The 11,597-nt window shown below is 53.2% G+C and overlaps 1 protein-coding gene across 5 annotated transcripts in view; it reads left to right on the top strand.

The window, feature by feature from the left end:
* The first annotated feature begins 36 nt into the window (after positions 1-36).
* ZDHHC24 (zinc finger DHHC-type containing 24) overlaps positions 37-11,597 on the top strand; it is a 25,635-nt gene continuing 14,074 nt past the window's right edge. For 4 of the 5 annotated variants that reach the window (XR_008537851.2, XR_008537850.2, XR_008537849.2 and 1 more), the window contains exons 1-2: positions 79-556; positions 2,305-2,582. Coding sequence is in view for 1 of the 5 variants with exons in the window: in XM_016921310.4 (XP_016776799.2) it covers positions 276-556; positions 2,305-2,582; positions 6,510-6,805 (855 nt within the window). In the remaining 4 variants the exon portion in view is untranslated. Of the gene's footprint in view, positions 557-2,304; positions 2,583-6,509; positions 7,075-11,597 lie in introns of those variants that run through there. The other variant, XM_016921310.4, reaches the window with a different exon arrangement.

The following is an 11,597-nucleotide window of genomic DNA, read 5'->3' as shown; positions in this document are numbered from 1 at the left end:
GCTCCGACGGGATGGGAGGGGCCTCCAGGGTGGGCGGGTCAATCACTCCGCGGCGTCATCCGGGCTCCAGCGCCGCGGGATTCCGAGCGCCTCCACTGCTGGTCCGTTGGCCAGATCAACTCGCCGCGTGGGCCGGCCGTTCCCTGAGAGTCGGAGCGTTCGCCGCACCCCCTTCCGAGCTTCTATTGGCCGTAGCAGACGTCCGTCTGCCGCTATCTCCGCCCCAATACGGAAGCGGCCTAGTCCTCCGGCTCCGACAGCTGGGTGTCCAGGCCATGGGGCAGCACTGGGCGTCTGGGAGCACGGACGGGGCGCCCGCGCAGCTGCCTCTCGTGCTCACCGCGCTGTGGGCCGCGGCCGTGGGCCTGGAGCTGGCTTACGTGCTGGTGCTCGGTCCCGGGCCGCCGCCGCTGGGACCCCTGGCCCGGGCCTTGCAGCTGGCGCTGGCCGCCTTCCAGCTGCTCAACCTGCTGGGCAACGTGGGGCTCTTCCTGCGCTCAGATCCCAGCATCCGTGGCGTGATGCTGGCCGGCCGCGGTCTGGGCCAGGGCTGGGCGTGAGTGGGGTGCGGGATCGGGCGGGGAGAAGTGGGAGCCTTGGACAGGGGGGAGGGGCCCCAAGACCTGAGATGTTAGAACCAGGTTACATTAGGATCCAGGTTGTTAGAATCAGAAATTTGTTTAGAACCTGGGATGGAAGAGCTAGAATTGAGTGTTATTTATTCACTCGCAAATACTTATTGGGCGCCTACTAGGTGCAAGGTTTTGTTACAGGGACGAAGGGTACAATAGAACAAATTCCTGATTTGAGGGGGGTGCAGATGAGAAACTAGAGGAATAATAAGCAAATCATATAGAATGCTAGAAGGTGATAGTAGTTTGGAAACAAGAAGTAGAGCAGGGTAAAGGGGTTGCAAGTTTCAATATTAAATAGGTGGTTAGGCCGAGTGCGTTGGCTCACATCTGTAATCCCAGCACTTTGGGAGGCCGAGGCCGGCGGATCACTTAAGGTCAGAAGTTTACCAGCCTAGCCAACGTGGTGAAACCCCGTCTCTACTAAAAATATAAAAAAATTAGTCGGGCATGGCGGCACGTGCCTGTAATCTCAGCTACTGGGGAGGCTGAGGCAAGAGAATTGTTTGAACCTGGGAGGCGGAGGTTGCAGTGAGCCGAGATCGAGCCACTGCACTCCAGCCTGGGTGACAGAGCGAGACTCCCTCCATCTCAAATAAATAAATACATAAATACATAAATAAACAGGTGGTAAATTCTCATCACAAAAATATGAGTGTTTGAGGTAATGGCTATCCTAATTAGCTTGATTTATTCCAAGCTGTACTGATAAATCATAACATCACTTGGTATCCCATAAGTATATACAACTGGAATTTGTCAATTTATAATTAGAAAAAAAAATTACACCAGGTACAGGCTCTACACACACATTTTATGCCAGGCAGAGGCTTTCGCTGAGACTGAGGCTGTAGTGTGCTATGATCACACCTGTGAACAACCACTACACTCCAGCCTGGGTAATGTAGCGAGACTCTGTCCCTAAAAATTTTTTAAAATTAATTTTAAAAATAATATACATAAATGTGTGGTCAAGGTAGACCTCATAGAGAAGGAGGCATTTGAGCAAAAAACTTGGAGGGCGTGGGGGCGGTTAGCCATGTGGGAATCTGAGGGAAAGGTGTTCCGGGCAGAGGTAACAAGTGGTGCAAAGGCTCTGAGGCAGTTGTGTACCCAGCATGTATGTTCCCAGAACAGCAAGAAGGCCAGTGTGGCTGGAGTGCAGTAAGAGAGGGGAAGAGATGTCACAGATAGAAGGATGTTGTAGGACACTGAAGGCTTTGCTTTTTACTAGAAATAAATTGGAGAACCACAGGAGGGTTTTAAGCAGAGGAGGGTCAGTTTGGTTGCTGGGGTGAGACCGTACGAGGTGGGGCAAAGGTGGAATCGGAGACCAGTCAAGAGGCTATTGCAGTAATCCAGAGAGTTCCTAGTGACCTGGACAAAGGGGTGACCGTGGAGGAAGGGAGAGATTTGCTGCTGGATGTCAGTGGCTTGAGAAAGGTCTCAGGACTGGGGATGTTAGGGCTGGAAGAGACCTGAGACCTGTAGTGCTAGAACTAGAAGGGCCTGGGACATCTTGTTTAGCCTGCATTTACTTGTAAATAAATTGAGGCTTAGCCAGGGCAAATGGCTGTTGCCACTTCCGCAGGATGGGCTCTGGGGCAGCCCTGTGCACAATATGGGGCATCTGAGCTGCTGGGGGAACTGACGCTGTGGTTCCTTCCTGCAGTTACTGCTACCAGTGCCAAAGCCAGGTGCCGCCACGCAGCGGACACTGCTCTGCCTGCCGCGTCTGCATCCTGCGTCGGGACCACCACTGCCGCCTGCTGGGCCGCTGCGTGGGCTTCGGCAACTACCGGCCCTTCCTGTGCCTGCTGCTTCATGCTGCCGGCGTCCTGCTCCACGTCTCTGTGCTGCTGGGCCCTGCACTGTCGGCCCTGCTGCGAGCCCACACGCCCCTCCACATGGCTGCCCTCCTCCTGCTTCCCTGGCTCATGTTGCTCACAGGTGGGGAGCCTGGGAGGCCTCTGCACAGAGGCAGGGGCCCTGGTATTGGGCTGGGGAGTACAGCCCATTCTGGTGGGAGACGGGCTTTCTGGCCTGGGGGACCCAGCCCCAGTGTCAGTGATGGCCAGTAAGGGCAGCTTGGTATTCACCCGGGGGTGCAGTACGGAAACTGGTGTGTTGAGACAAGTGCAGCGTTCTGGCTGGAGAATTGGGAGATTCCTGGAGTTGTTGAGAGAGGAGAAAGACTCGTGGGAGTCTCTGCATGGCGGGATGTGGAAGTGCATTCTAGGAGCATTTCTAAGTGAGAGAAGCAATAGGAACAAAGGCTTGGAGAGTGGGCAGGGAATTGTGAGAATTAAGGCCAGATTGGTAGGGGAGGCCTGGCTGGTGGGGTCCTGAGAACTGGTGTGAGGAGATGGCTCCTATTTGACTGGACAGTGGGGAGCCAGTGAAAGTGACAGGCAGGAGAAGGCCCAGTTATGGGAAGCTGGGGAGGGCAGACTTGGATCAGCAGGCTGCCTGAGATGCCATGTTCTAGACGACACATATGTTCCTCTTCCCCCATCTACAGATAGAAGCCTCGCTGGTCCTTTTTACTCTTTGTTCTCTACCCCCAGAATGCTTTGGCCTTTCTCGCCCCCATTCCTTCCTCCTGACCTTTCCATGGTTCCCTCTGTCACTTTGATCTGTGGTTGAGGAACCTCCCCGGCTACTCCGGGTAGTCACTGTGCCTCCTCATCCTATCCAAGCCCAGCTCTGTGCATGGACCCCACCTACAGCCCAGGGGAGGCCTCGGGAAGTGGCCCACTGGGGTTATCAGAATCTTCATCTGCCCACACCAGCTTCCCAATGGGTCCTCCTCTGCCCTCTTCAATGATCGCTCCCTCCATGAGTCCCGGCCCTCCAGCCGCACTGCCCTACCACCTTGTGGTCAACACTCACTCCCCTCAGTCACGGAAGACTCTGGCTCCAGTCACAGACTCTCTCTTCACCCTGGGCCCTGTGGAAATCAAGGGTGTCTGGAAGTTTGCATGAACAGCCCCCTCAATGCCTGGATGGCTTAGCTCTTGGCCTCCTCCTTCATTTTTCCTTCCTTTCCCTCCTCCCATGTCCACACCCCAGTCCTGGTCAGAATCCAAAAATGAGTCACCCCCACAAACCACCCATCTTCCTCTTTCTGCTGCCCACCTCCTCTTCTCTCCGTCTTTTACTCCTCCACGCCCTGGCACCTGCTCCATGAGCCTGCAGGCTCGTGGCCTTCACCGCCCGTCTGTGCCTTTCCACCTTCGCCACCGACGTCCAGCTCAGAGCTCATCCTTCTCACCATTCTCCTGCCAGCATCGCAAACTTCCTCCCTCATCTTCCTTCCACAGTGCTTTCCTGGCTTCTCTGTGTCTGCCTCTGGCTGCTGAGAGCCAGAGGCATTGGCAGTCTGTGGCAGGTTGATGCCATGCCATGCCATGTTCATGGCTGCTGACCTCAGCAGGCCCTCGGCTATGCCTGGCCTTCCCGTTTGCTTGTAAGCTTGCTACCCCCAGCGACAGCAGCTCAAACCTTCCCTGCTCTCCCACACTCCAAGCTCCGGCACTGAGAAAGTGAGACATCAGCTGGCACATCCCAAATTGTGCTGTCCTCAACTCCCCGAGCCCAGCTGACTGCCCCCAGCTTCTTGTATTTGGTGCCTACCTCCCTGCTTGGAGGCCTCAGGCTGTGGCGTCTGCCTCTCCTGCAGGCCAGGCCTCCTCTGCCCTCCTGGTTTGCCACCTTGGACAAACCCTCCCTTGCCCTCATATCCTCCTCCAGCGCTTGCCCTGCTCTAAGCTTCCCAAGGGACTTGCCCAGGCTCATGGCTGCTTATTCCCTGCCTGCTCCAGCCTGGCTTCTGCCACCACCACTCACCCAGGGATCTGTCTCCACACACTCCAGGACCCTTTCTTGCTTTATGAGACCTTTTAGACTCATGACACTGCTGGCCCCCAGCCCCCGTGAAGCGTTCTCTGCCTGGCATCACCAATGGCTGGGACCTTGGTGCGTTCACCTTCCTTTGTGGTTGCCCTTTCTCATCTTTTATCTGATCCCCAAGAACCGATTTCCCCGTGCTCCTGTCTAGGTGCCATTCCGCCCTCACTCTACACACTTTGGCAGGTCTAGCTGCGCCCACAGTCTCAGGGTTGCTTTGCACCCCCTACTCGCAGAACTGTTTGTCCAGCCTGGGCTTCTCCCTGTGCTTGCAGACCTGCAGACTGTCCACCTGCTTGTCTCACAAGTGCCTCTGGCCTGCCTCAGGACCTTCAAACAGAATGGTTTTTTTTTTTTTTTTGATTTTTTTTTTTGAGATGGAGTTTTGCTCTTGTTGCCCAGGCTGGAGTGCAATGGCGCGATATCGGCTCACCGCAACCTCCGCCTTCCAGGTTCAAGTGATTCTCTTGCCTCAGCCTCCCGAGTAGCTGGGATTACAGGCATGCGCCACCACGCCCGACTAATTTTTTTGTATTTTTAGTACAGACGGAGTTTCTCCATGTTGGCCAGGCTGGTCTGGAACTCCTGACCTCAGGTGATCCACCTGCCTCAGCCTCCTAAAGTGCTGGGATTACAGGCATGAGCCACCACACCCGGCCCATTTTAACTATTTTAAAGTGTACAATTCAGTGGCTTTTAGTACATTCATGATGTAGTGCAACCATCACCACTGTCTAATTCCAGAACATTTTCACCCTAAAAAGAAACCCCGTACCCATTAGTGGTCCCTCCATGTTCCTCCCTAATCCCCTTAGCCCCTGGCAACCACTAATCTTTCTGTCTCTGTGGACTTGCCTATTCAGGATGTTTCACATAAGTGGGATGATAAACATGTGACCTTTGGTGCCTGGCTTCTCTCACTTAGCGTAACATTTCATGGCCTCTCGTAGTCCGTTAGTTCAGCAGGTACTTGTTGCTGACTGTGGGCCAAGATGGCACAGGATACTGGCTTTTCTGTGGCGGCACACATTAAGTAACTGAGAATGGCTTTTTTTTTTTTTTTTTTTTTTTTCTCACTCTGTCACCCAGGCTGGAGTGCAATGGTGCAATCTTGGCTCACTGCAGCCTCCACCTCCCGGGTTCAAGCGATTATCCTGCCTCAGCCTCCTGAGTAGCTGGGATTACAGGTGTGTGCAACCACACCCGGTTAATTTTTGTATTTTTAGTAGAGACGGAGTTTCACCATGTTGGTCAGGCTGGTCTGGAACTCCTGACCTCGTGATCCACCCGCCTCGGCCTCCCAAAATACTGGGATTACAGGCACGAGCCACCGTGCCCGGCCTTTTTTTTTTTTTTTTTTTTTTTGAGATGGGAGTCTCGCTCTGTTGCCCATGCTGGAGTGCAGTGGCGTGATCTCAGCTCACTGCAACCTCTGCCTCCCAGGTTAAAGCGATTCTCCTGCCTGAGCCCCCCAGCCTCCTGAGTAGCCGGGATTACAGGCGCCTGCCACCACGTCTGGCTAATTTTTGTATTTTTTAGTAGAGACGGGGTTTTACCGTGTTGTCAAGGCTGGTCTCAAATTCCTGACCTCAGGTGATCTATCTGCTTTGCCCTCCCAAAGTGCTGGGATTACAGGTGTGAGCCACCGCATCCAGCCAAGAATGGCCTCTTTAATGTCTGTGAGCTCCCCAAGGGCAGAGACACCCTCTAGTGCCTGGCACCACCTCCAGGGCTGAGGAGGTGCTCACCAAGTCTGTGATGCAGGAATGAAGCCGTATCCCAAGTAGGGGGCTGCGTCTGCCCAGTTTACCAGTGCGTTCTTGTCACCCAGCACGGGCTGGCCAGCGAGTATCGACACAGGGTTTGCTGAGCGGAGGAATGAGCCCTGCTTTGTGGTGGAGGGGAGCGGGTGGCAGGAAAGCCGGACCCCACTGCCCCTCCCTGACCCTCTCTGCTCTTTTATTGCAGGCAGAGTGTCTCTGGCACAGTTTGCCTTGGCCTTCGTGACGGACACGTGCGTGGCGGGTGCGCTGCTGTGCGGGGCTGGGCTGCTCTTCCATGGGATGCTGCTGCTGCGGGGCCAGACCACATGGGAGTGGGCTCGGGGCCAGCACTCCTATGACCTGGGTCCCTGCCACAACCTGCAGGCAGCCCTGGGGCCCCGCTGGGCCCTCGTCTGGCTCTGGCCCTTCCTGGCCTCCCCATTGCCTGGGGATGGGATCACCTTCCAGACCACAGCAGATGTGGGACACACAGCCTCCTGACTCTAGGAAGAGCCAGAGCTGTACAGGGAGGAAGGGGTGAGAGGGGGGCCCCCACACCTAGACTCAGTAAGGAAGTCGGGTTGGACCTTAACATCTGCATTGGACAACTCCACCCCTTCCTTGGCCTTGCCCCTGCCGCCTACACTCCTACGTGTCCAGGGCTTGGGCCGTGACTTAGGCAGAGGAGTGCAGAGGAGGGTCTGGCAGGGGCTGCTCAGGCCGCCTAGCTGCCCCTTTGCCAGGTTAATAAAGCACTGACTTGTTTCTCAGCCTCCCTCCATCTTTGCATAGTTTCTGGCCCCTCACTTTGTTGCTGGGGCTGTTTCTGGGACCCTCTGTAGGGCCTGGAAACCGCAGGATGCCTGAGGGTCTCAGGGGCTGGGGCTCTACCTCCCCTGGCCTGGGTGAGTTGGGGGTGGGGCACCAGCACGCCAAGGCAGTGTCCTACTGATCCAGGCTATGAGAATCCAAACATTCTTTCCCAGGTTTGGCATTTTATAGTTAGAAGCATTTCTGCAACAGCAGTTTCATGGAACCTCTCTTAGCTAACCTGGTCCATGGGGCAGCAGTTACGCTCTGAGAATCCATGTGGTAAGATCATGGTGCGGCAAATGGAGGCAGGGTCCAACCCAGGTCTTTGTGCTTTTGCCTTTACCCTTGCACAGCTGGAGGAAATGAGTAGGAAAGAAATCAAGGTAAAGAAATGCGCTGGGGCTGTTTGGGCATCTGTGGAGGGTGGTGCTGACAGGGCTAGGCCTGCACCTCTCTGGACTCCTCAAGAGCTGCTTGTTAAATGTTTCTGTGTAAATAGAGTGAATAGAGACCGCCATTTCCACATGGCAGGCCTAAACACATGTGTTCGTCTCAGTTTTCTCTTAGGATCTCTCTAAGATGATAGTAAAGAAAACCAAAAATATATACAAAGGGAAAGAAAACAGGAGGGAAGACAGTAGAACACAGAGCCTGACCACATTTTCTTTTTTCTCTCTGTTGCCGGGGCTGGAGTGCAGTGGCACGATCTCGGTTCACTGTAACCTCCACCTCCCGGGTTCAAGTGATTCAGCCTCCCGAGTTGCTGGGATTACAGACACCCGCCACCATGCCCGGCTGATTTTTTTTTTTTCTTTTTTGAGACGGAGTTTTGCTCTTGTTGCTCAGGCAGGAGTGCAATGGCGTGATCTCGGCTCACTGCAACCTCCGCCTCCTGGGTTCAAGCGATTCTCCTGCCTCAGCCTCCCGAGTAGCTGGGGTTACAGGTGCCCGCCACCATGCCTGGCTAATTATTGTATTTTTAGTAGAGACGGGGTTTCACCATGTTGGCCAGGCAGGTCTCAAACTCGTGACCTTGTGATCCGCCCACCTTGGCCTCCCGAAGTGCTGGAATTATAGGTGTGAGCCACTGCGCCTGGCCATGCCCAGCTAATTTTTTTGTATTTTTAGTATAGACAGGGTTTCACCATGTTGGCCAGGCTGAACTTGAATTCCTGGCACCTGCCTCCACCTCCGTCTCCCAAAGTGCTAGGATTACAGGCGTGAGCTACCGTGCCTGGCTGACAATTTTTTATTTTTTTATTTTATTTTATTTGAGACAGACTCTTGTTCTGTTGCCAGGCTGGAGTGCAGTGGCACGATCTCGGCTCACTGCAAGCTCCGCCTTCTGGGTTCACGCCATTCTCCTGCCTCAGCCTCTCAAGTAGCTGGGACTACAGGTGCCTGCCACCACGCCAAGCTAATTTTTTGTATTTTTAGTAGAGACGAGGTTTCACCGTGTTAGCCAGGATGGTCTTGATCTCCTGACCTTGTGATCCACCCGCCTCGGCCTCCCAAAGTGCTGGGATTACAGGTGTGAGCCACCACTCCTGGCCGGCCAGGATGGTCTTGATCTACTGACCTCGTGATCTGCCCACCTTGGCCTCCCAAAGTGCTGGGATTACAGGTGTGAGCCACCGTGCCCGGCCGCCTGGCTGACATTTTCAAAGATGGAAAGTGGATGGAGAATTAAGAGCTGAAATTATGTGTTCCCAAAAGGTGGGGCCAAAAGGCAAGTGGAATTACCTGCCAGAGCCCCGGAGGGGCTCAGGAACTCCACCAGGACCATGGAGGGTGAGGTGAGGCTTCGGCCAACAATGGGGACCGACGGAAAGTCTATGTAAGGATCAGTGGGGTGCTGCTCCCCCACATCCCACCCACATCATGCAGCCAGCAGCTACACCTCTGGGTGGGGTGGTGTGACGTGAGGATTATTTGAAGGATAAATGGAACCAGAGAAGCTTCGGGTCTTAGGCGTACTGGGGAGGGGTGGGTGAGAGGCTAGACCAAAAAATGGGGTTAAGTGAAAGTCCATAGATACTGCTGGGGGGCCTCCCATGAAAGAACATGCTTGACCCCCAAGAACCTTCAGAGAAACCCACCCTCTGACAGGCTCTGCCCAGGCCCACAAAGATCTGAGCTGCTTGGCTGGTTGTTTTTGTAACAGGCATGCTCTGTTGCTATTTTTTAATGACAGGAGGAACTTGGTGTGCCTGGCACTTTGGGCTGCACAGACGCATTAGCAGACTCACCTTGTCCTGTTTCATCCCTCGCCCTCCACAATTTCTTATTTTCTTTCTTTCTCTTTTTATTTTTTGAGACAGAGTTTCACTCTTGTTACCCAGGCTGGAGTGCAATGATGCGATCTCGGTTCACCGAAACCTCCGCCTCCCGGGTTCAAGCGATTCTCCTGCTGCAGCCTCTCGGTAGCTGGGATTACAGGCATGTGCCACCATGCCCGGCTAATTGTTTTTGTATTTTTAGTAGAGACAGGGTTTCTCCATGTAGGTCAGGCTGGTCTGGAACTCCTGACCTCAGATGATCCACCTGCCTCGGCCTCCCAAAGTGCTGGGATTACAGGTATGAGCCACTGCGCCCAGCCCACAATATCTTATTTTCATGTTTTTTTGTGTGTTTTGTTTTATTTTTCGAGATGGAGTCTCTCTGTTGCCCAAGCTGGAGTGCAATGGCGCGATCTTGGCTCACTTCCTGGGTTCAAGCGATTCTCCTGCCTTAGCCTCCCAAGTAACTGGGATTGCAGGCACCCGCCATCATGCCCTGCTAAATTTTGTACTTTTGTAGAGATGGGGTTTCACCATGTTGGTCAGGCTGGTCTTGAACTGCTGACCTCAGGTGATCTGCCCACCTTGGCCTCCCAAAGTGCTGGGATTACAGGCGTGAGCCACCATGCCTGGACTCGTTGTTGTTGTTTTTAATTAGTGAGGAGCTACAAGAACACATTTATAAAATTAAGAGGAAACAACAGCCCCACTGCATTTGAGAAGGTTACCATTTCCTTCGAAGTTCCTGCTGTTGCCCCTCCCTGGTGGGGGAGACACTGTCCTGTTTCAGTCATTCCGTTGCTTTGCTTTATAGTTTTATTAATGTGTTTGTGTTGGCTTTGCATGTTTTCAAATATATGAATGAAATCATGCCGAGTTTATTCTTTTACAGTTTGCCTTTTCACTTGATTATGTTCCTGAGATGTATCCGGATTATTGTGTGTAGCTGTATGGCATTCCTTTTCCCTGCTGCCTAGTGATCCATTGAAAATACCATAATTGATTTTTCTGTGTGGTTCCACTGGTCATTTTTCTGCCCCTGTGCCCTTTGGGAATCATCTCCTAAACTCTAGTCTCGGCCCTTGCTCTTCCATGTAACCTTGAGAATCAGCTTGTCAAATTCCCCCCAAAAACCCCTTGAGATGTAGAATGGAACCCAGCTGAATCTATAGATCAGTCTGGATAAAATCAGCACCTGTGTAAAATTGAATTTTCCCATTCATGAGCAGGGTTTATTTCTGCACTCAATGTTTTCAATAAAGTTGTGTACCTTTTCCCATAAAGATCATGCCTTTTTAAATTGGATTAATTCTTAAGTATCTGATATTGTATGCTATTATACATGCACTATCAAAATAGACTGTGAGCCTGGGCAACATAGTGAGACCCTGTCTCTGCAAAATACAAAATTAATGGGGGCTGGGCACTGTAATCCCACACTTTGGGAGGCTGAGGCAGGAGGATCACTTGAGGCCTGGAGTTTGAGACAAGCCTGGACAACATAGTGAGACCCTGTGTCTTAAAAAAAAAAAAAAAGCCTTGTGTGGTAGTGCGTCTGTAGTGTGGGGGATGGGGGTGGGCTGAGGTGGGACGATGGCTTGAGCTCAGCAGGTCGAGGCTGCAGTGAGCTGTGACCGTGCTTCTGCACTCCAGCCTGGGTGACAAGAGCTAGACTCTGTCTCAAAAAAACTAAAACAAAAACAAAAGTTGTGTCCAGGCCAGGTGTGGTGGCTCATGCCTGTAATCCCAGCACTTTGGGAGGCTGAGGCAGGCGGATCACCTGAGGTCAGGAATTCAAGGCCAGCTTGGCCAACATGGTAAAACCCTGTCTCTACTAAAAATACAAAAATTAGCCAGGTGCAGTGGTGCATGCCTGTAATCCCAGCTACTCGGGAGTCTGATGGAGGAGAATCACTTGAGCCCAGGAGGCAGAGGTTGCAGTGAGCCGAGATCACGCCAGCACACTCTAGCAGATCACGAGGTGAGGAGATCGAGACCATTCTGGCTAACACGGTGAAACCCCGTTTCTACTAAAAATACGAAAAATTAGCCGGGCATGGTGGCAGGCGCCTGTAGTCCCAGCTACTCGGGAGGCTGAGGCAGGAGAATGGTGTGAACCTGGGAGGTGATGCTTGCAGTGAGCTGAGACCGCGCCACTGCACTCCAGCCTGGGCAACACAGTGAGACTCCGTCTCAAAAAA

This window comes from Pan troglodytes, chromosome 9 (genome assembly GCF_028858775.2).
Source record: "Pan troglodytes isolate AG18354 chromosome 9, NHGRI_mPanTro3-v2.0_pri, whole genome shotgun sequence".
Lineage (NCBI taxonomy): Eukaryota > Metazoa > Chordata > Mammalia > Primates > Hominidae > Pan > Pan troglodytes.
The sequence above is the reverse complement of the archived record's forward strand: the minus strand, read 5'-3'. Positions and strand labels throughout refer to the sequence as shown.